At 45.4% G+C, this 24,815-nt stretch overlaps 1 protein-coding gene across 1 annotated transcript in view; it reads right to left on the bottom strand.

The window, feature by feature from the left end:
- The window catches only part of SLIT3 (slit guidance ligand 3), a 627,553-nt gene that overhangs the window by 9,909 nt on the left and 592,829 nt on the right, over positions 1 to 24,815 (bottom strand). The window contains exons 31-32 of the mRNA XM_083181792.1: positions 23,468 to 23,708; positions 18,905 to 19,035 (exon numbers count right to left, since the gene is read on the bottom strand). Coding sequence (XP_083037918.1) covers positions 18,905 to 19,035; positions 23,468 to 23,708 — 372 coding nt within the window. The remainder of the gene's footprint in view (positions 1 to 18,904; positions 19,036 to 23,467; positions 23,709 to 24,815) is intronic.

Below are 24,815 nucleotides of genomic sequence, written 5' to 3'. Positions count from 1 at the left end.
AAAAAGATATTCAAGTTGATCTTGCTGAAATAAAATACTTGTCTTAAAGTATTTATACACTAGGTGGTGCTGCTGCCTTGTAAATTATCTCTGGCTTGCAAGCAGCTTAGATTTACAGTTCAATGCTGCTGTTCAAGCAGAACTGACATCCGCGATGCATGTCACAATTTCCTTATCCATTGACACCTCAATTTAAGGATTCAGGAATATTCAACAAGTTTAAAATCCCAATTCCCCTGTCCTGATTTAAAAACAATCAGGATTGGCAATAAGGGATTTTTAACTTGACGAGTTTCCCCAATTTCCCCTCACTGGTGAATGGCTACTGATCTGTGGTTCTGGTCACATCAGGAAAATGGAAGGCGGGTGTAGGGGTAACCTTTCGCCACACACAATGAATACTTTTGGATAACAGGCAACAAAATAAATATCTGTAATTTTTAACATCTTGCTAAACAATTTCTCATCCTACAGATTCACCAACTAGTCTCAGGGGGCGAGATGTACTAAGCCTTGTAAAGTGATCAAATCAAGAGTGATAAACCACCATCCAATCAGAAGCTAACTGTCATTTTTCAATAGTGCCTGTGACATGCCAGGATATGATTGGCTGGTACTTTATCCCTCTCGATTATATCACTTTTCAAGCTTAGTACATCTGACCCAGGTAGTGTAACTATGGGCCTTATTCTGCTCGGTACGGTGGGACCGTATACGGGCGGATCGTGGTTTTTTTCATCTGCGCATGCGTAGCTTTCGCAATGCACAGGTGCGGCGACTTCACACCACTCACGGACGGGTCTCTCCGTGCGAAAAAACCTGTCCGCAAGAGTATGGTCATTGTGGGCGTCATGGAGGCGTTTTTAGGGGAGCGGCCAGAATAATGAGGAAAACTGGGTATTAACATGGGCGTACACGGGGGTGTGCACCAAAAATGTACGGTGCTACAGCCGCTCGATCGGCAAACGCACCGTGCATTTTGGGCCAAAAACAGGTGGATGCCAAAGATAGCGCCAGACCACCCCTAGAGATACCGTATGAGAGCGGACGCCAGGGTCAGCTAATTAACGCTGATTACTACACCCGAATGTAATAAGCAATGCTGCAGGCTATTAAGTGAGAACCATGATTTCACTACCTGCAAGCCACACACAGCCCTCAAACACATTGGAAGCATATCTTTCTACACTTCTCTATATGTAAAGGTTGTTTTAATTTTAGGTAAGATTCATTCTAAGACCTGCTTATATATGTCAAGGTAGTTATTTTATAACCATCTACACCCATTCAGTAAGTGTTTTTGTATACTTTAAAAAGCAGGACACTCAATTCACAGAAGTCGACATGTGTCAACTTTTTCACTGTAACACCAACATAACTTTATTTAAAAGTAAAACCAATGTGGGGACACATAGATAGTGATTAAAATGCAACATTAGAACATAACAAATATACATGTAATGAGGTTAAAATGTTGTTTTATTAGGGTGTTTATTAAGGTAGACAATTGAGTTAATAGAAAACAATTATTGAATAACAGAATAATTAATTAATTGTCTTAATTATAGTTGAAAGGCAAGATTTGCAGTGCCATATATGTGAAGGGTATGCCACCGTGCACGGACGTACGCTCACTCTCACGATCGGTGACATACGCTGAGTTTTCCATTGAAAAAAGGCGAAACCCGTCCATGCACTGTGGCGTACGCTCAGATATACGGAAGATGTTGGTGTGAAAACGGACGAGACCCATCCGTATACGGTGGCGTACGCTCTGTTGTACGCCAGTTATCGGTGGCTAAGAGGAGACCCGTCAGTATACGGTGGCGTATGCTCAAGTGTATGCCACTCCCCATTGTCGATGTTTGTGACCGTCCGTATGCGGCTTTTCTGTGGGCGGACTTACGCTCACCGTCCGTGTACGGGAAACGTACGGTGAAACGGACCGTACATACGTTTCACCGACCTAACCAGAATAAGGCCCCTTGAGAGGTCCATTAGCTCCTGGCTAATGTTACTTATTAGTCATTGCACATCTGAACACTACTTTTGTGAAGCCAATTAGTTAATGCTTTTTTAAGGGCAACCAAAAATCACTATTAATAATTTAAGACACAATAAGAACATCAGCATGTTTTTCTTTATTTGGCATAATCAAGGCTAGAACATTTAGGGAAGGTTATTTAACTGCAATATTATTTACCTCCGAGTATATCAAATAATGTGAAATACTGCATTGTAAAGTAATCATGAACATGAATGGTCACTGGCCAAAGCTGTGCTCTATGGCTGATATCCCCTGGATGTCTCTGCAGCATTTTCTCATTCATCATCAGCATGAACAGGTCAAATTCAATTAGAGAGTACTGGCTTTTGTTAGGATGCTACTTGCAGTTTTCCAGATATCCCAATTCTAGCCGGGAAACTCTGCCAATGTCAGTGTTTTCAGTGGTTACCAAATAAACATCAGCAGGTGAAAGTGCACAATTCTATTTCAATAATTTGGGAATTTCAATGTCATTTCCCTGTCTAAATACTGTATACCGGGATCCATATAGAAAGAATAGAAACAGATATAACATAATGTATAATAATAGAGTGCAGTGCTCTTCTGTGAAAGGATAGAAAATATAACTAAAATAATTTCCTATTCAGATTTGAACACTTTCATTGAACAAATCTATCTTTGATGTTTTAAGACACAAATTAATTGCCACGTTCATCTGAGAGGATCCCAGCACGCCATGGTTGAATGAGGTGCAGGCAGTCCCATGCCCTAATCACAGCAATGGACATGCGAGCATGTGAGATGCTGGCACTTTCCTGTCCTCGACGTGCCAGCTCACCAAATGAGCGTGGATCTATATATATATTGCCATTTTAAAAGCATTTACTCTGGATTCTATCTTGACTGGTGCGGGTGTTTCCTGAAGTCCTGCTGGATTACAATAGGAAAGATACCTCTCTCTATATATATATATATATATATATACTCCAAAGAAAGACCGCACTCACACTGGGGGTGATAGATCAACTGTGGGGTGCATGCGAAGGAGTCCAGACAGGAATCCGTCCTCCAATGTGTAGCTAGAATCTCATAAAGAGACGCAAGCACTCTCCACTTTATCAAAGAATGATACTTTTTGATAAAAATATAAAGTCGTTTTAATTTTCAACAAAGTTTGTCAGGTAAATCCCGATTTCACCATAGCCCCGACGTTTCGGTCCTTAAGAACATGGACCTTTATCAAGGAGCCTGGAGATATACAAATATTGCAGATATGCCCGTCAGTGCACATACACAAATCCATACATCAAACAGGAAGCGGTCATCTATTAGAATGAACTTAGGTCTACAGTCATTAGGTCGACCCCACTAGGTTGACTGGCAGGAAGGTCGACCTGATTTAAGGTCGACATGGGCCAAGGTCGACATGACTTAAGGTCGAATATGCATAAAGGTCGACATGAGGAAGGTCGACTGGTCATAAGGTCGACATGGGTTTTTCACTGTTTTTTGAGCCGACATGTACCGACAGGCGGTATTTCATGCCCTACCATCCACTAGGGCATGGTGGGAGAATAAAATAGTGTGCCGAGCGCAGCGAGGCACCGTGCCCGAAGCATCGCGAGCGAAGCGAGGGTCCGATTCTCATTGCCAACTGTGTCCATGTCGACTGTGTCGACATTCGGATAAAAAAACAGTGAAAAACCCATGTCGACCTTATGACCAGTCGACCTTCCTCATGTCGACCTTTATGCAAATTCGACCTTAAGTCATGTCGACCTTGGCCCATGTCGACCTTAAGTCAGGTCGACCTTCCTGGCAGTTGACCTAGTGGGGTCGACTTAATGACTGTAGACCTAAGTTCATTCTGACAGATGTACCGATTCCCATCAAACAGTGATCAGGTAACAAGTGGTAAACTTACGTTTTGTGGTGAATAAAGGTGGTAACAGGAAGCTATTTTTGTGCATAGATGAAGCCACATCCCACTACACTATAATGGGATCAGATGTAGGATCACTCACGCTGTTAAGGCCCCTACACTAGTCCAACTTGTCCTAAGGACAAGTTGGACCAGTTTGCCCTTGAGTGCCCCCCGACAACTCCCCGGGAGGCTCGCTTACAATTTGGCACTTGATGTGCCAAATTACATGCAATAAATCACATGCAATTTATTGCATATATATCTCGGGGAGCTAGCAGCAGCGGGGGACAGGCAGGGGGGTCTGTGTGGCACGGGGCAGCCAGAGGGGAACCTGCGATGCTGGGCAGTCAGTCAGCGGGGTATGTGCGGTGGCTGGGAACGAAGTAGCGCTATTTACCGGGTGGCGGGGCAGGAAGTGGCTGCTGAATGTGAAAACATATATTTTGAAAAGACTGGCCAGCCATTTATTAGTTGAGCGTATTCTCTATAAGCTGAGTATAGAGGAACAATTTAGTGTAAAAAAATGCAAAAAAAAGATTAAATACAAGTGACCCACGTTATGAATCATTATACAAAATGTTCAACTTTATACCGATTCCCTTATGACAAAAATGTTAACCCTAATTACCTAGCACAATGAAACATTGAACAAATAGTAGCAGAACTGGGGGAAAAAGTATGGTCCGATACCAGTCCAATACCAATGATCTGCACCATGCACCTATATATTTTATCTGTAACTGTACTAGTTCTTTTGCAATAAATAAACTAATCCAAAGTATCCAGTGTTCATTCTAACACCCGCCATCTTTGAAACCCTATGCAGTTCCTCTTCCCTGCCTGGGGTGTCGCTGTCTGCTGTAGTGCTTCTAGCACAGCGTGGTCTGTATATCAGCACTGATATGCAAACCAGACCTGTGCTAGAAACACCACAACAGACAACGACACCCCTGGCAGGGAAGAGAAGAACAACGCAGTGGCTGCATAGACAGGGAGTAGTTTAAACATGATAGGCTGGGTGTGCAGCTCAAGGGTCATGTGACTCGGGGACCCTATCAGATCTTGGGTTTGGCTGGTTAGCTGGGAATATCACCTCAGGAATGGGAGGAGTCTGCCTCTTTTTCCTGTGAAATCTGAGTGAGTAAGACGTATCACTGTGACCTTAGGGGTTTACTGTGGCAAGTTCTTCTAAATTATCTGTTAGTCACACCTTTAGTACTGTGTGACTATGCCTAGGGCCAAGCAATCACCCGCTGTACGCCCCAAGCGTACTACCCGTCCCCCTGCCCGTTTTGACCAGGGCTCTGGTTCGGGCCTAGCAGAGGGTACCTCACCTGCGGCCTTGGCTGGTGCTTCGGCCCCCTCCGCGGGCTCCGGTGGCGAACGCGCTGTTGCTGCTGCCCCTGACAGGGCTGCAGCGTCGGTGCGCACTGCTGTGACGCGGGAGGAAGGGCGCGGGCGGCAGCACGCCCGCGGCGGACGTGCGGCTTCTGGCCGCGGACGTCGCGGTGGTAGTAGGGGGACCTCTGCCGGGGCTCCGGCACCCGGTCAGCGGTCCGGCAGGGGTAGGACAGCGGCAGCGGCGGTGAGCGCTGCGCCCGTTTCCCCAGACGAAATGGCGTCCGCGAGTGTAATGGCGGCGCCGTCTGGGGGGCGGGGCGGCTCGCGGCTAGCAGCGGCTGGGGCGCAGGAGCATCGGGGGGATGAGACTGCTTGGCCTGTGGCTCCGTTGAGGGCGCGAGGCGCTGGCAGGCCGGGCACTAGTACAAGCCCACAGTACAGGCCATCCTGGGAGCGCGCTGACCCTGGGCCTTCACGGAGGCAGCACTCATGCAGTGATGGAGGCAGTGTGCGCAGTGGGAGTGGATCCTCTAGGCACGCACGGTCTGGTGCTGAGGCACACAGGCGCAGCAGCAGGGGGAGATCACTTCCCCCTGATTTTGATCCTGCTTTCCTCTCTGCAGCGCTGTCTTCTGTGGCCGGGGCACTGGCACCCTTGGTAGATGGGACTCCTGGGGAGGCTAGGGCTTCAGGCCATAGCCGGCGCAGGTCCTCTAGGAGAGAGACTATCCCGGGTTGCGCCGCATTTGTGCAGGCTTTCAGGGGTACGGGCTCATCTGTAAGGGCAAATGCAGCCAGGGGGGACCGTGCTCACTCTACTGGCGCAGCATCACACAGGGTCACGCACAGGCAAGGGGGTAGGCGCAAAGGGCGTAGGGCCTCCCCTGGGTCCCCTTCTTTTTCCCCTGCAGCGGCTGACGATGTAGACGATGGTACAGAAGATGACAACCGTGGCGATGAGGAAGATGATGACGGGGACGACGACACATGGGCGGCACAGCCCGATTCGTCAGGTGAGGCTTCCTCTGATGAAGGGGGGAGTGAAGGATCTGGATCCTCCTCTGGGGGCTCCCACTCCACGCATTATTCTTCTTCCTCCTCGTCCTCCTCTGCGGCAGGTTCAGAGGTGGGCAGCGCTGCTAAGGCGCGGAAGCAGGCGGCGAAGTATGCAAAAAAGGAGGCCAGCCGTCAGGCTCGGCTGGGTAAGCGCAAGCGGGCAACGCGCATTTCACGCAGGGAAAGGAAGCGTAGGAATCTCCCCCCAGTGGTTCACTGCGATTACACCGCCGTGCTGCGGGGGCTTAGGGACAGTTGCAGAAAGAAGATTGAGAAAGGTGATTTTGTGGATTTGTTCAGTTTGACTGATGAATCCAAAAAAGCATACAAGGCAGCGAAGTCTAAGGCTGGGATCGGGGCGGAGGCTTTTCGATCATACGATAACTGGCTGGCTGGCTTTTGCGTTTTTTCTGCTTGCTACCTTGAGGACCGCCCAGAGGAACACATGAATGTCATTCGGTACATTCATATGATCCATGATATGCACATGCGTTACGGCGGGGTGGCATGGAGGACATACGATGAGCGCTTCAGGCGCAAGCAGGATTGCCTGCACATAATAGATTTCGGCTGTAAGGATGTGGAGGTCTGGATGGAGATAGCCAGGGTCCATTCAGAGGTTGGGGCGGAGGGTCACCCTCCTCCCCCCACGGCGCCGGCGCAGGTTCATGTACCACAGCGTTCTGCCAGCGAGCCAGCAGCATCAAAGCGTTTTACACCAGGGGGTAGGGCATTCACCCCCGGTTCTGCTAAGGGCAAATGCTATGCCTTTAATAATTCTTTCTGCCAGCAAGGACAGCGTTGCAAGTATAAGCACATATGCATCAACTGCGCTGGCAATCACCCAGCTTCTACTTGCTTTCGAGGAAGCCGCCCCGCAAGAGGGGCGGGGTCTCAGGCCGGACCCAAACAGGGTACATCTGGCCCCGCTCGCTAGGGCCCCCACTCCGGTTATGGTTGAACCCATGTCCGCATGGCTTCGGCAATATCCGGATAAGGCAATAGCAGATTTTTTGTTTAAAGGTTTTTCAGTTGGTTTTAAGTTACCCATACAAGGGGATGTTAGAGGTGGGTCATTTAGGAACCTGCAATCCGCGCGTGCTCTTGCTTCTATTCTCAGAGAGAAGGTTGATAAGGAAATTGCTTTGGGTCGCATGGCCGGACCTTTCCTGGGCCCCCCCCATTGGATAATTTGATTATTTCACCGGTGGGGGTGGTCCCAAAAAAGGTGCCTGGCAAGTACAGGCTAATTCAGCACCTGTCCTATCCGGAGGGATCGTCGGTTAACGATGCCATCCCTCAGGAATACTGCACAGTGGTTTATCAGTCCTTCGATGATGCTCTTGAGATGGTTAGATCCTATGGCCAGGGGGCTCTCATGGCCAAAATCGACATAGAGTCAGCATTTCGGCTGCTTCCACTTCACCCAAATGCATTCAGATACATGGGCTTCCGCATAGGGGCCGAGTTTTTCGTCGACAAGTGCTTGCCGATGGGATGCTCTGTCTCATGCGCGTATTTTGAGAGGTTCAGTACCTTTCTGCATTGGTGCGTGGAAGAGTCGACAGGGGTGAGCGGGATCGCTCACTACCTGGATGATTTTTTATGCGTGGGTCCATCGCATTCCTCTCAATGCATGGAGCTCCTGCACACAATCCGGTCTCTATTTGGCGAATTTGGCGTGCCAATCGCCGAGGAGAAAACCGAGGGCCCCGTGACGTGTCTGTCATTTCTGGGCATACAGATCGACACAGTACGGGGCCTGTGCCTCCTGCCTTTGGACAAGATAGTCAAACTCAAGAGCATAATCGAGCTATTTAGAGCATCTAGGAAGGTAACTCTGAAGCAGGCGCAGTCCCTGTTGGGGCAGCTCAACTTTGCATGCCAGGTCATCCCAATGGGGAGGCTTTTTGGCCGCAGGTTGGAGCGAGCCACAGCCGGGGTTGCAAGGCGACACCATTTAATACGCCTTTCAGCTGAGATTAAGCGCGACCTTGCAGTTTGGTCCTCCTTCCTGGAGGATTTTAACGGCGTCCGCATATGGTTGTCCCCGGTCGTGGACAATGCTAGGATTCAGCTCTTCACTGATGCAGCCGGTTCTTCAGGATTCGGCTGCTTCCTGGAGGGTAGCTGGTGCGCACAAGCCTGGCCTGCATCCTGGGTAGCGGATGGTTTGGTCAGGGACATGCTGCTCCTGGAGCTCTTCCCTATCATGGTTGCTATGGAATTGTGGGCCTCACGGTTGGCTAACCGTAGTGTCATCTTCTGGTGTGACAATTTCAGCGCAGTACATGCGATTAATAATCAGAAGGCGAAGTCGCTCCAGGTGCTTAGGGTCCTAGCGCAGCTGTCATTGCAATGCCTCCGCTTTAACATCCTTTTCATGGTGAAGCATGTTCCAGGCATACAGAACGAGATTGCGGACGCGCTGTCGCGATTTCAATGGGAGCGTTTTAGGCAGTTGGCTCCTGGTGCTGATTCTGTCGGGGTATCTTGCCCACTTTATGTTTGGCAGGTCATCAAGCCGGACTGGAGGGGCTAGCGGAACTGTCGGTAGCGCCCGCTACCCTCAGGACTTATCGCCAGGCATGGTCTGAATGGGAGTCCTTTGCTGGAGGGCCTGCTCTCCCAGGTAGGCGCGGGCAAAAGCTCCTGCTTTCTTTCATTTGGGAAATGTACAACGCAGGCAAGTCCAGGGCGGCAGTGTCGCGTCACCTAGCGGGCATATCATTCTTCGCGCAGCTGAAAGGCCTTCCTGATTTTACAAAAAGTTTTTTAGTAAGGAAAGCAATGAAGGGGTGGTCTCGCGCAGCTCCCGTAGCACCGGATAGAAGGCGTCCCATTGATTTCGACATGCTTAACGCGCTGTCAGAGAAAGTGTCCATCATTGCGGATTCAGCTTTCGAATGTTTATTGTTTCGTTTGGCCTTCTCAATGGCTTTTCATGGGGCTTTTAGAGTTATGGAGCTGGTTGCTCCATCCAAAAACAAAGACTCCACTCTCCAGCTGTCGGACATACGCATAGACAAACGGGCTCTTTGGTGTAGGATTAGGCGCTCTAAAACAGACCAGGCCGCAAAAGGGGTTTGGGTGCCGATGCATCAGGTGGTACCGGCTTTAGTTTGCCCCGTCACCTTGGCAAGCCAGTATGCAATGGTGAGGCCTGACATGGCGGGATCTTGGCTCCTGCACTATGATGGGGCCCCCTTGACGAGGTACCAGTTTAGCTGGATGATGCGTCGCTGTCTGAGCGAGCTGGGTCACCCCCCTGGAGATTTTGGCACCCACTCCTTCCGCATAGGCGCGGCCACATCAGCGGCTAGGGCTGGCTGGCGAGTTAGGGACATCAAGAGCCTAGGTAGATGGCGCTCAGCGACCTATAAGAAGTACATTAGGCCACACCTCCTGCCCTGATGACTGTGCGTGTCTGGTTTCTGTCTGGAGTGGATGTTCTCCTGTGTTACCCTTCCTTTAGGCCATCCTACTCGGGGATTAGCTACGCTCTGTTGTTGGGCCAGCGTCCGGAGTTTTCACGCTTTTTTACCTGACTGACGGACTGAATTCGGCATCTCTAATTCGGCTAATCAGGCACCAATTAAGAGTCCCTCAGCAGGTCCAGACGTTTTTTCTCCGGCCGAGTAATCCCCCTTTTTCCCAACCCTATCCAATCCTCACCCTCCCATGTCTCGTCCTTCCCTTCTGTGTCGGGAGTGGCTTCACTTAGTAGTGAAGCAGTGTTACCACACCAAATTTGTGCACATCTAAATTTTTTCTTTTGGCAGATCCTCCTAATATGTACTATTTCCTCTCCCTGAATAAATCAATTCTAATCCCTATCTAAATATTTCTCTCCATATAGGTGCGGGCTACGATAACTGCAGGGTCTGGGTGGTTGGACACTCTTACGTGCATTGGGCTTCTAGGCTCATGGCTTCTGGTGATGGGCCTGTGTTGGAGTGTAGGAATTTGGTGCGTTGGTTGGGAGTGAGGGGGATGTCCTGGCGTGAGCTAAGGGCTTTCCTCCTGTTGAAGGTGAAGCTGTTTGGGTTACCGGAAGTCTTGGTGATCCACCTTGGTGGGAATGACCTCGGGAAAATGTCCCAATTGAGGCTGAGGTCCTTGATCTTGGATGATCTGGAAGCTATCAGGAATGCCTGGCCCAAGTGCACCCTGATTTGGTCATTTATTGTGCCACGACTGTGTTGGAGAGGGGCTTTAGATTGCCGGGCAATTGATGAGTCTAGAAAGAAGCTGAATGCAGCAGTTGCGCGGCGGGTGCTGGAGTTTGGTGGAGTTGCGGTCCAGCATGAGAGGATTAGGTTTGGTTACCAGCACTTGTATAGGCCTGACGGGATTCACTTAACCAGGGAGGGTCTTTGGTTATTTGTGGAGGATCTGTTATTGGCAGCGATGTCGGTGCTTTAGATCGGTGGCGGGCGGGGGTCTCGGGATCGAGATCCCCGCTTTGGCGGGAAAGAACGGCTTGTTGATAGGTTGTAAGATTTTCATTAAGTTATGTTTGCTGCGTATTGGTTGGTTGCGGTGCGCTCGCCTCTCATTGGCTTAGGCATTACGCTGTATCACCCGCCCGGGGACAGCGTCCCCATCCGGCTGGGTGGGGTAGTCATAGTAGTAGGAGGAGTGGATACCGTGTTGAGTTAGGCCAACCTACGTATGCTAGTTTGGGGTGGAGTTTAGTTTAATTTAGTTAAATAGCCGTTCTTTTCTGGGCCACCATTAAATTAATTAAATTAATTAAATTAATTAATTAAATAAAATAAAACATCAAAAATTAGCTTAAAGATTTACAAATAAATACAGCTAACAGCTTCTGCCAAACCTAAGTCTCCGAGTCTTCATTTCTATTAGAGTGTTAAGTTGATTGTCTTAAGGTATGCACGCCAATAAAGGCACACATCTGCCATTACAATGTTTAGAACAACGCAGTGGCTGCATAGACAGGGAGTAGTTTAAACATGATAGGCTGGGTGTGCAGCTCAAGGGTCATGTGACTCGGGGACCCTATCAGATCTTGGGTTTGGCTGGTTAGCTGGGAATATCACCTCAGGAATGGGAGGAGTCTGCCTCTTTTTCCTGTGAAATCTCCCGCCCTCCCTCCCTCTTAAACAAGGTTCTTTAGGGTGGGGCTAATAGTTTTCTCTTCTTAATTGCGTTAGCTGTAGGCGGGAAAGAACGGCTTGTTGATAGGTTGTAAGATTTTCATTAAGTTATGTTTGCTGCGTATTGGTTGGTTGCGGTGCGCTCGCCTCTCATTGGCTTAGGCATTACGCTGTATCACCCGCCCGGGGACAGCGTCCCCATCCGGCTGGGTGGGGTAGTCATAGTAGTAGGAGGAGTGGATACCGTGTTGAGTTAGGCCAACCTACGTATGCTAGTTTGGGGTGGAGTTTAGTTTAATTTAGTTAAATAGCCGTTCTTTTCTGGGCCACCATTAAATTAATTAAATTAATTAAATTAATTAATTAAATAAAATAAAACATCAAAAATTAGCTTAAAGATTTACAAATAAATACAGCTAACAGCTTCTGCCAAACCTAAGTCTCCGAGTCTTCATTTCTATTAGAGTGTTAAGTTGATTGTCTTAAGGTATGCACGCCAATAAAGGCACACATCTGCCATTACAATGTTTAACTGCATGGGTTTTCAAAGATGGCGGATGCTAGAATGAACACTAGTATATAGTACACTATAAGCCAACTTAATTCCCATACACAGGACGATTCCCAGGGTATTTCTAGGCGATCTGACCAGATCGTTTAGAAATTAAGCAGACATCGCCCCGTGTGTATACCTCCCAGCAACGGTGATGTACGGTCCTGCGCATTGCTATCGCTGGACTAGATCTTGCCTGCATGCAGTTAATTGATCTGCAGATATATCTAACAGTGTGTACCCAGCTTAAGGGAAAAGTAGCAAAACTGAAGAGAGTGCAAAGCATGGGAGTTGCACCATATTGAGCAAAAGGAAATGTGTAGGAGGCAGCGGCGCTTCTACCTCTGCGGAGGAGGGGGCTGCCGCGATGTGGCCTCTCCGCTGTCGAGATCCTGGTCCCGGCCGCTGACGCCTGACCACCGGTCTTGGTCCCCGCCGCGGGGCCGGCGCATGCGCAGTAGCTTCTTTGGTACTGCTTTTGCAGCAACCCAGAAAGGCATATTCAGGGTCCCAGGTCCAGCACATGTGCAGTATCGTCTTCGTGCTGCACATGCGCAGAACCCGTTTTTTATGGGCTGCCGCTGCACTGCGCATATAGAGGAGTCACGGAGGGAGGGAACACCTCCCAATTGGACTGCCATGGTGACTGGCAGGTCGGTCTTCCAATAGGAAGTCACTGACAGTCACAGTGAAGCCAGAGCAATCTCACAGACTGTCTGGCTTCATTGAGGCAGAGTCCAGGATGGATTTTACGTTGAGGGTCTCCAGCCCTGCAGCCCATAGCTAAAAACCACCACTGGTAGGAGGACACATCTGTATAAATTTGGAATTTCAATATGAATATGTTTAGCTGAATCACATGGGAGCCGTGCAATATAGAATACAAGTGTGCCACTATTTCCGTATGGAAAATTGGAACATATTAAGTGATCTAGTCAAACCCTGCTCCGATATACACAAAAAAGATCCATTTTGGACAAAAGGACACATTTTTTAGATTAACACTGGCTGTGTCGAGAAAATCACGAGGCACGCATAAACACAAACAGACCAGTTTTAGGTTTTCCCCCACGCAGTATGTTTTCATTTAGGTAATGGTTCAGATGTAGCTAAAATCATTAGATGCAGTTAATAGCTTCCATTAGATGTAATTACTTTTGGCTGTGTTAGGAGAAACATTACAGTTAGATTTGTGTAGTTAGAATCAATATTTCCACAAATAAGAATATATCCATTAACCTGATATGCTGTCAAAAAGCAGTGTCCTAAAATGGACTTTCATGAGAAAATTAACCTTTTTTCCAGAAGAAATTGATCATCTGTATTGGGGGACTTGGCAGAATTAATAACTGTAGCCATTTTATGAAGAGAAATCCATAAGTTAGTAGTTCGTTGTTTAGAGACAAAGGGGGTCATTCTAGTTCAGACGATCCCGTGCGCATTCTCAAGGGGGAGCAATGTTTTCTTTCGCATGTGCATAATGTTTTATGCGCATGTACATGGTCAGGGGGTGTGGGGCAGTGGGCCCGGGTGCCGCCCATGGGAACGCCCAACATTTCATGGGTGTTCCCATTGGTATTGGGGCTGGAAGAGGTGTGCCGGGGGGCAGGCGGCTGACATCACATGACGTCAGCTGCCCGCCTTGTCTTCGGCGGAGTGACCGCAAAATATAAGTCAGTCTCCACTGACTCATCTTTACATGGCCTGAAGAAATCATTTGATGGTTGGTGACCATCGACTGATTTCTCCGCCAGCGGTACATGCGAGGTGATGAGTCTTCGCGACACATCCCCTCGCATGGTTGCAAGGAGCTACAATGGCGGTGGCAGCAATTGGTCAGGTGGCAGGGTAGGCCCTATGGGACTTGGTACGCTGTGAGCTTCACAGCATACAGAGTCAACCAGAATCAGGGCCAAAGCGTAGAACATTGCAGAGAAGGGTCCTGGGTAATTTTCTTAAAATGGCTTCCTTAGGGAAAATACATTTTTATTTCTATAATCTCAGCTGGAAAATCAGTGTATTCTAATGTATGTTTTATTCTGTTCTATGTTGAACACAATAATTAAAAAAATGGTATCCTAGTTTAATAAGTCTTTATATTATCTGACACCACATAATTTGTACCATTACTTTAACACTACAATTTAAAGTTGAGCCAAGATATACCCACTATCCTAAAACTGTCCCTAGCTCAGCACAACACTGTCTTATGGCATAAATAAATCATACCAACTTTCCTTCAACCATCCAACTGACAAACCGTCCCACTAAAATACCACCCCACACACCTAACCAACTTTTTCAGCAGACCTGCCAACCTGCCAACCTTTTCCACAGACCTGGAAGCTTCTCTCCAACTTGCAATGTCACAGAAGTAGGAAGACAGGTTCTGCCTACTCCTGCATGTTTTGACAGATGCCAACACCGACACACTGATGCTGACACACTTACACGTTGACACACAGACAGAAGCTGACACACTGATTTTCCCAACTGGTTGGCCAGACCGTTTTGGTCCGGCAGAGTATCATGTGCTCCCACACACTGCCTGATTATCGATCCATCTAGCCAATTATCATCCTAGTGTATGGCCAGCATTACCATGGTGCAAAGTTTATGTATTTACTTTAGACTCTAATTGTATTTCTGTTCATTGGAACCAATCTCTTGCTCTCTAGTTTAACTGCAAATTCCTACGGTCCATGTTTCTATTTTCATGCCTATTACATACAGATTGTTGGACTGCAAAATATTGTGTCCAAAACAATATTAAATATAAACTGATAGCAATTGGTGGCAAAATGTTTAAAACACTGAAATGACAAAGCCGATATACAGAAGTATTAGGAAAGCGTGAGATGAACGTGATACAGGTCGAGTATCCCGTATCCGAGTATCCGTTATCCGAATTATTCCGAAATACGGACATTCCAGAAAGTGAAAAAAAAAAAATTTTTTGCTAAAAACTCACTGGGGACATTTGTAACAGCATCACTGGGGACATGATATGTAACTGGCACTAAATATGTGCAAGACAATGATTGCTTGGCATTCAAATTCAGTGCTGAGATAGTACACACATTTTGTTTCACGTTTTGAAACCTTGTTTTTTGAACAATTAAAATATATTTGTGTGTATTTTATGTGGTAATAAAATATATTTGTGTGTATATTATGTGTTTATACAGCATACATGCAAGATACTTCAAAATACATCATTGAAATATTAAAATATTCCGAAATACGGAATAATCCGTTATCCAAAATTCTCCTGGTCCCGAGCATTTTGGATACGGGATACTCAACCTGTACTGTATAGGAACATTAACATTGTAACATTTTTTCATTTAAAAGTACATTTATCATTTTTGTAGTTGTCTGGCATGGCATTCTTTGTATATGGTTTTATGCTGGGGGGTTGTGGACAGAGCTGTTACATTCATTAAGATGTTACATCCTGGCATGTTTTATAATCATGTTACTGTGGCTCCATAGTCTTTTTCTATCTAGTTCGATGCTAATCCTTTCCTGCCCTCCTTAAACCAATAAAAGATTAGTGTGACATTTGTGTAAAGGCCAAAAGCATTATGCAGCAGCTTTCCAAATCTCAGCAGAACGTGCAGTGTGAAGGCAGCAGACTAGCCATAAATCTTATAGTAATGAGGTGTCAGATCAAATGGAGATCTCCTCCTTGATCAATATGAAGGCCCAAGGAATAATTAGCACTGTTGCTATAGGAAGTGGATCCATAATGCCCCACTGATGAGGAAATTGCCTGCTGTCAGCGGCGGCATTGGTAATCGACATCTTAGGGCAACACAAACCCTGATCTGTGACTTCCGAATCCTAATAGTCTCCCCAGGCTCAACCTGGTAATTAGATGTATGTAAATGAGCCATCGTCAGTAGACCAGGAAATAGAAGTACAGATAATGTATAAAAGAGGTGCTTAAATACACCATGTAAATCCCTTTGTAGAGTAGGAAATAGCTGTATTTGGACAATGACTGCACCTCACTTTCATAATATAATTGAAGGCCGGCCAGGTTATTCCCAGGTATACATCGAAGGGTTGGATCCAATGGATTTTGTGTCTCACTCTCTTGTAGTTGGATCTTAATGTACAGACACACTGGGTAGTTGCCTCACAGTTGTAGGGACATTCAAGGAGGACTGGGTTGGGTGAGAGGGGGGAGGGGGGGAGGGAGCATTTGACTTGCAGACTGGTGCCTCTAGAGAGAATGGTGCCCGGCTGCAATGACTATGAATTACACTCCAATAGACTGGCCAGATAGCATTCTCTACCTGCAACTGGTCTGCATCCAGATAGGAAATGTCTGTCAGCATGCTGATTGGTAGAGCTAGAGCTATCCACCAATCACAGTCCTGACAGCCAATTACTGTATCGAAGCACGTGGAGAGATGGTGTGGTTCCACAGGAGAAGTAAGTTATTTTCTATTCAATTTATTCCAGTAAACAGGTGGGTAGGTCTGCCCAGGGTGTACAACTAGGCTAAGGCTTGTAGTGTAACCTATCATGACTCATGTGGTGCAAATAATAACTAAAATAGTTCAATCAATATTTCCAGAATCATAGGCAGGATTTCCTCAAAATAATAGCAATATGGATGTTACGGTTAATGGCAGTTTTGCAGTATTAGTTTTGGAGCCATAAATAATGTTTCACTTAATAATTCAATAGCAGTCAGTAAACTATGGCTAATCTCCTTTTCAGCAGACTGGTGATGAGTTTTGTGTTATGCCAGGTGGGGTGGGTAAAAAAAATCAATAAAAACAATATGCTGTAAGATGGCTTTGGACAGAGAAACCATTTGCATATACTGTTGGCTTTGGCATCATATTCCATCATTTTGCATAATTACCCCAGTTTCATTTTTTCAGACGTCGGTTCCATCAACCCATATCATGGTCACAATTTTATAGAATATTTTATTTGAACTATTCTGAAATGACCCACATGTAAGAACTAGCTTCCAGCTGCCAGCACTAACTATTCACATTGGTTATTTGGGTGACTTATGTGTACTCTTTTTTTATATATAGAAGACACAAAGAACTACAGTCCAACACAAACACAGCAAAGACATTACTTCAGTTCATGAAAATCAACTGTGACAGCTTAAGTACAAAGACCCATGCTGCTTCGGCGTGATTAACTGACCACACTAGTCACGCTGTATGTGCAAACATATTCACTTATACCTTACCCTTAATAATATAGGATTAATAATAACATACTATTAGCAAAAAGGCAAACTTATCTTATTTCTGTTTTGCTTTTAGGATTGTACCTAGTGATGCCAAGCTCACAATTACTATGTCATTTCCTTTTACTCATAACTGCCAAATGGAATCAGAAGGTCCTCGTACAAGTAAATGTCATCACTAAATATACACTGTGTCAGTGATCGAATGACTGCTTAGCTGATCCAGCAGAAGATATCTTTATCTGTCCTAGTTATTATATGAAGTTATACACTGCTGCTATATGTTCCTTAGAGAGAGTTTACCGTAAGCCAGTGTTTCCCAAACTGAGAGCCAGGTAATACCAGAGCTGGTGGCTGGCAATCATAAAATGTGACAAACAGAATTGGAACCACGTCCACCCCCACCACATAACTGACACGAAGATGAGGTAAGCACAATTTACATAATTTAACAACTTTTTCTGAATTTCTAAGAAACAAACTTTTGTCTTAGGGGTGTCGTGAAAGAAATATTGATACCCTAGAGCAGTGGTTGTCAACCTCAGTCCTCGAGGACCCCTAACAGTGCACGTTTTCCTGGTCTCCACACACAATCAAAGGTGAAATAATTAGCTCCACCTGTGATCTTTTAAAATGTGTCAGTGACTAATTAGTGCACCGGTGTATCTGTGAGGTGACCTGGAAAACGTGCACTGTTGGGGGTCCTTGAGGACCGAGGTAGAGAACCACTGCTCCAGGGCACCATAATTGAAGAAAGTTTGGGAACCCTGCCCAAAGTATATATTAAACTTTAGCCATATTAACAAGAGAAACCAAACAAATATTGATAAAAGCAGTATCATTAGGTGTACTGCTACATCAAAAACATGTCCATTTTGCAAAAATATTTCTTTGCCAAAATGTGCCTTAGTCAACTAGGACTCCCTAGGAGACTGTGCTGATTCATATTATATGCATCATATGTACAATACCTGTGTGCAACTGAGTCTCCAAATACAAATTGTTACAAAGTAGCAGCCACAGCTTTTATCCAATACAAGTTCTGTATTTCTCCGGGTGTGTCGTAGTGACACAATTTTGGCCCAAAATATGAACAATGCCCAGACATCTCACGCTACGTGACGTATTGAGGCTAGATATTTGAGGACACATCTGTACATGCAGCCTAAACCTAAACTTAACTGTAGCTTAACCCTAAAATATGTAAAAGAGAAATCAGCTGTCAACATTCTAAACGTACAATAGTCATAACCCTAAAGGAGCCCATACACGCTCCGTTCTGCTCCGTCCATTTTGTACTCTGAGATGCGCGCTCCCGCGCATCTCATCATACAGTACAAAAAGTATGTGCTGCACATACTTTTTGTACTAGCTTTACATCTTATCGCATCGCATGCACAATGCATGCACAAGGCATACGATGCGATACGATGTGTACTTTAAAAGTACAGAACGGAGCATGTATGGGCTCCTTTAATCTAACCCTAACCCGAACATTAAAATTGGTAACGAAAAAACAGAATTGGCTGTTAACAATCACAATGTCAACATTATGTCATGTCGATATTCTGTCACTGATGACATGGTAAATGTTGATATGCTGAATGATGACATTCGGAACACATACCCCTAGACTATATAGAAGAGGTTAGTCATTAGTTTGTCCAAGACTTACCTATAGACAGTAGTTGGAAGAGAGCCAAAGGTGTCATAAATTAAACGCACATGCCCTTGATACAGTTCCAGTGCTAAGGGGTCATTGTCTCCTTTGTAGAGCAAAATGCCATTGTCTTTATCTGTGGCAACCTGCAAAAGACAATCAGACATCAGAAGCCTAATTTCCTACTAGATTGTAAGCTCCTCCGAGTAGGGCCCTCTTCCCTCCTGTTGTCAAAGCCCACTTCTCTTCACATTTCACTCACTGCTCTCCTTTACTCCAACACCCAGTGACCATCTTCATACTCATCTCCATCATTGGCCTCAAGCCTCTAGTTGTATGTTGATTGGGTCCTCACTACTTACATTTAAGCTGTAATGTGTATTGAACTGTGGTGCTCTTTTATTTGTACTGTATTTTTGTTATTTATTCAATGTTATGCCAAGTTTTGTCTCCCTGTATTGTTCCTTTGTACGGCGCTGCGAAACACTTGTGGCGCCTTATAAATAAAATAATAATAATAATAATAATAATAATAATAATGTGCTTTCAAACAGGCCACCATGCCACCTTTATACTGTACAACATACTTATGAAATAAACTGCTAATCTGTTAAATCGGGGCAGGAGCGCATACTGAGATTGTTAACATACTTCACACACAATAGGGTGTTGAAGGATGAAGCGTGAAAAATGACAACTGCACATTGTAGCATAAACAGAAAATATATTCCAAAGTACATCCACATGTTTAACGCTGGTTCTCCAAACAAGTTCCAGGCCTAGAATGAGCCAGAAATGCAGACGCTGCACATATTCCTGTATTGGGAACGCGCCTTGTGATGTGTGTCTAGTAACCCCTACTGCCTGTTTCATATTGCAGCAGCCAAGCTGAAAGTGACAAGTCAGAAAGGACAAATGAGCTGTTCCTGACAATGTGCTTTGGCTCCCTAACATTGGCCCAGCGTCTCCAAGCAGTCACTCACACTGCTGCATAGAAAAGGAATATTCAGATTTCTTCTCATTTCTGTTTTTATTAGTGAAGTCTTACAGCTAAATTTAGAATAGAGGCAATATTTCAATTAGGTTTCCACGTTGGGTCCTAGACAGGTCAGAGAAAACAGCAGTGAAAGCGGAGGTACTCCAGTAGATGATACTCAATGCATTCAGCCATGGAAATTACTTTGCAGAGGTATATTTCAGGCTGGTCATACATTTTTGCTTCATTTATTATTGCTATGTAATATCCCATAGATCCCTGTTTTTGTTTCACAAGCTGCAACACTTTGATTGACAGTCTTCTGTCATTTGGATTCGGGAACATTTCACAAAATGGGGTAGGTCAGCACTGTTTTGTAGGCCGCCTGAGGTCTGAGTGTCTGCGTCTTCTAACTTTACTCGTCTATGCTGCACACCCGAAAATCCTCCATCCGCCCATACATCCGTGCAGCCTAACGAAAGTGGACTGGGGAATGATGCAGCCAGAGAGTCGGCAAGTGTGCTGCAGTGGAGTTCAGGCAGCCATTTTGATTGTACTTTGGGTTATGCCCCACACACACACGGGTTGATGGGATCAGTGCGCTGAGCGATCTAGTTAAGCACAAATTGCTCAGCACACAACGCTGCACCCAAAATGTGTGCTGAACGATCTGTCATGGCCAGTTTTCCTAATTAAGAGAATACAGGCGATGACCAGATTTATACTGCATACAGTATGTGGCACTATATAGTCATTGCTGCCCTGTCTATCTGGGTTTCGATTTGTGCTGTCCCGGGAGCGCGCATCAGGACCGCAAGGGTAAAAACCTGTGCGATCTGCATGCGATTTTGACTATATAGTCAAAATCAAATGTCAAATCTCACCGTGTGTACACAGCATCAGAGAGATGTTGGCACTCAAAGGGTTAAAGAAGTGTCAGTCCGCTTCAAGAGAAGATTAAGATTTGATGCTGTCATGGCAAATACAGGTCACAAGGTGAACTTGTTGGAAAGCTAAATGGATTTTACATGAATGCTGACATATCAAGGGGATAATGAATCAGGCTCTTAAAATGTTTTTAGCGAACAGGTAGCTATACACTACAAAGGAAGGGGCAGGCAAAGGTTGGTAATGAATACTGAGAAACACTGTTTAATGGCCACTTTGATTTGTGCAACATGTTTAGAAGGGTGACCTTTTCCAGGAACGGTTCACAGTTGTAGATTCACTTACTATTTACTTGTCTGTTCTGATAGAAGAGACTCTATGTTCTATTTGCTCTTCAATGAACTACAAAATGTATAGAGTATGATACTATCTTTCTTCCAGATAGCTAGAATATCACATTAGAGAGCTGAGATGCTAAGAAGCAACAGGGCTACATGACATGTTTCACAGCGTGGACAAAGCAAGCCTACAGATCAACACAATGGCGGCGCCCCCAAGGGTATCCTCAGCTTTCTGCCATGACCTTGGTAAACTGTATTCATCTTCAAGCTTGGGGCACACGTTCCAGAATGTACATTTCAGGCACAGGAAAGCCTTGATTGACTGATTGTTAACTGTTTGTTGTTTTAGAGTAGATGAGTCATTAGTTATTGCTCATAAATTATGTTTCAGGTAATAATTCACAAGAAGGGAATCCGATTTCAGTTGGAATCTCAGAATTTCTGTGATAGCCTCCATCACATCTCTGTGCTAAGACCGGCAGGTTTTATCCTATTGCAAACTGCTGGATTTCCTTAAAGGGCTACACTGAAGGAACTTTACTCTACGATCTACAGTATGAGGCCTAATAACTAGAACAGAGTATATCGGCTGCAGTTATTAGCTCTGTAACCTGGAACTTTAAGAATAGATATGTTTTTTGAATGCCAAGGATGATCATATATTTAACGATATGCACGATAATAACGACTATCATTAACAATATTGTTGTGCATATCGTCTAGTATGTACACACTCCTACAGGTCACTAGCGATGTGCTCCATTGTCAATACATGCAGAACAACAGAGGATATTGCTAGAGAGAGCCATGTTGTGGAATGCAGCATGGCCCCAGCAAACAACCCTCACCCACATTCCCCCACACATGCAATAAACCAATCCTGTTGTGTTCTGCAAGTTGTACAGTGGAGCAAATCAGCTGGTAATCACCAAGCAAGAAGCACATTTCCTTCATTACCACATAAAGCTATCAGAGAAGATTTCAAAATATTACAATGCTGATAAATATACTTTGGTTAAAAACAAAAATGTGTATTCAGTATGTGTTTCTGGTGTTTCTGTAACCCTGTACATTGACATAATTGGAAATATCCATCCAGCTGACACTGGGGCAGACGTATTAAGCTTTTAAAAGAGATAACACAAGGGTGATAATGAGCGATAAATGCCCAGCCAATCAGCTCCTGACTGTCATGTTATCGGCTGTGTTAAAAAAATTACAGTTGGGAGCAGATTGACTGGATGTCTAAGAAGTGGCGTTATTCTCACTAGGCACCCTTACGAATTAATTGTACAATTGAAGTTTGATAAATATAAGTAGATCACATTTCCCATTATAAATACCGGTATGTGAAATGTGAACTTTGTAATAAAAATTTGCGATAATAAGGTTTAAGGGGAAAAACTTGCGAAAACACTTCAAATTCATAGTTAATACATTTAGGTGAAAATGCCCCTTTTCCATTATATTAGTAAAAATAATGTTATGGGCCCCTTAATCACCTTGCATTTATCTATTTTTTAAGGCTTAATACATCTGCTCCCTTATATGCAATATCTACATTTGATTCTGGTGGACTGGCCGCAGTCAGTGGGGCAGATGTACTAAGCCTGGGGCCGTGATAAAGTACCAACCCACCAACCCAATTTTACAAACATAGCAGTGAGGAGCCCTATTGACTTGTACTTGATATCTCCACTTTAATCATTATTATGGGCTTAGTACATCTACAATGAAGAGAAACCAGTAATACCCCTTTCACTTCCAAAATCCCGGGTCCGTCCCGGCAATTGGAACACGGGACCAAACTAGGTCGGATCCAGGATTTGCACCGTTTACACTGCAGTGCCTACACGCAGTGTAGATGGAGGTGGCGCTTGGAGATGACATCATATCCAAGCGCTGGGACCGCTGAACGCCCTGCCGGGGGCAAGCCCAGCACCAAATTAAGTTGTTGGGCTGCCCCCGCGCACCACCCTAGCCCCATCGGCGAGGTGAATGGATGCCGCACACTGGCATCCATTCACCTCTTTCCTGCCTCAGCTGCTGTCTGCAGAGTACAGCAGACAGCAGTGGAGGCTGTGTGCGCCCCCCCCCTGCAGACGCTGCGGTCCGGAGGTTGGGCTTCCCCCATTGATATAAACGGCAGCCGGGTCGGATGACCCGACGTACCCGTTTTACACTGCCCTCTACCCAGGTCTTAGCCGTATTCAACCCAGGACAGGACCTGGATAGAAGTCCTGTGTAAAGGGACGCGAGTTGACCCATTTGCTGTGAGCAACATCATCTCTTTTCATTGTAAGAAGCTTTAGTAAATGTACCCCTTAGAGAACGCGTATATCTTATTTACCACACTTTTATATGACTGCTTACTTGAAGAGATATGTTCGCCTGTGGACGAATTTTGTACCCAGTGAGTTCAACATAGGAATCTTTGCCAATAAAGTTTACAGTGATGAGTTTTTCACATCTCTGACCAGCAAACCCAGCTAAACAGCGGCAGATCGGCTCCTGCTGTACCACAATGCACTGGGCTCCATTCTGGCATTCATAGTTGTCACAGGGGCTTGTCTGGAGCAGAACCATAGGAGGGGAAATTTCGCAGAAGAGGCCGCTATAAAAAAAAAATACCATCTTAACAAGCACAGCATGTAATAGTAAATAATTTGGCAATATAAAAAAGTATTCAGCAGTTAATTATCGAATTAAAAACAGATGTCATATGAAATAAAGTATTCCTCAAAAATATTAAGTATACTTTTGCACAGTGAAAACACAAATACAAAGTATGGAAATGTGTGTTGTATATGAAGTCTTACATGTACAAACAGCATACATTTCTGCTGAAAAGTATAATTGTACAGTACATTTATTATGAGTTACATGCAAAAAAAAAAACGGGTCTGGACTTCTTAAAAAGTAACTGTCCGAATTGTAAATTCTTTCATAGTCTTAGCAACAAGATGAAAGTGACCTTCTGCTTTTCGATATAAAATAATGATGTACTCTTTTTACTTTGCAAAACAAAGGAAAACGGTTCAAGGTTTTCTCAGTTTTAAGGCCCATACGCACTGGCGGTTATTCTGGTTGTTTCGCAAGGCTGCAAATTCACAGCCTTGAGAGTCCACCAAACCCTTCCCCTGCATGTGTTCACACGCAGGGCCTGTGATTGGATGTTTAACAAACACCCATTCACAGCCTGTGGGTGAACGCCGACCATCGAATGATGTGGAATATCTAAGCGACTCTCAGATCACTTCGATTTGCGTGCTCTCTCAGGAGGAAGTGGGCGGGCAGCTGACATCACGGCCCAATCACCATGGGAATGCCCAGCATTTACATGGGAATGGCCATGAAATGCTGGCGGTTCCCATGGGCGCGACTATCCGCCACCGCCCCCCGCCCGCAGCCTTGGGCGCGTGCACCCGGCGAACAGTCTAGTGTTCTGCTATGGAAAGTCATCCACCCTGGCAAAAAGGGCATGGCTTTGCTAAGCCTCCTGTTTGCCATCGCTGAGTGGTCATGCCCAGCGTTCAGGGAGCTGCTGGATCATGACCATGAAGAGTAGCTAGTGACATGTGGCCTTTAAAAACTGTGCCTGTCCCATGAAAATCGGGACAGTAACCATAATTCGGGGTGGATAGACTTTTCTTTACCATTTCCTAGTTTAGTGCAGTGTTTCCCAACCCCAGTCCATAAGGCACATTAACAGTTCAGGATT

This window comes from Crinia signifera, chromosome 4 (genome assembly GCF_055691185.1).
Source record: "Crinia signifera chromosome 4, ASM5569118v1, whole genome shotgun sequence".
In the NCBI taxonomy this organism is placed as follows: domain Eukaryota; kingdom Metazoa; phylum Chordata; class Amphibia; order Anura; family Myobatrachidae; genus Crinia; species Crinia signifera.
The sequence above is the reverse complement of the archived record's forward strand: the minus strand, read 5'-3'. Positions and strand labels throughout refer to the sequence as shown.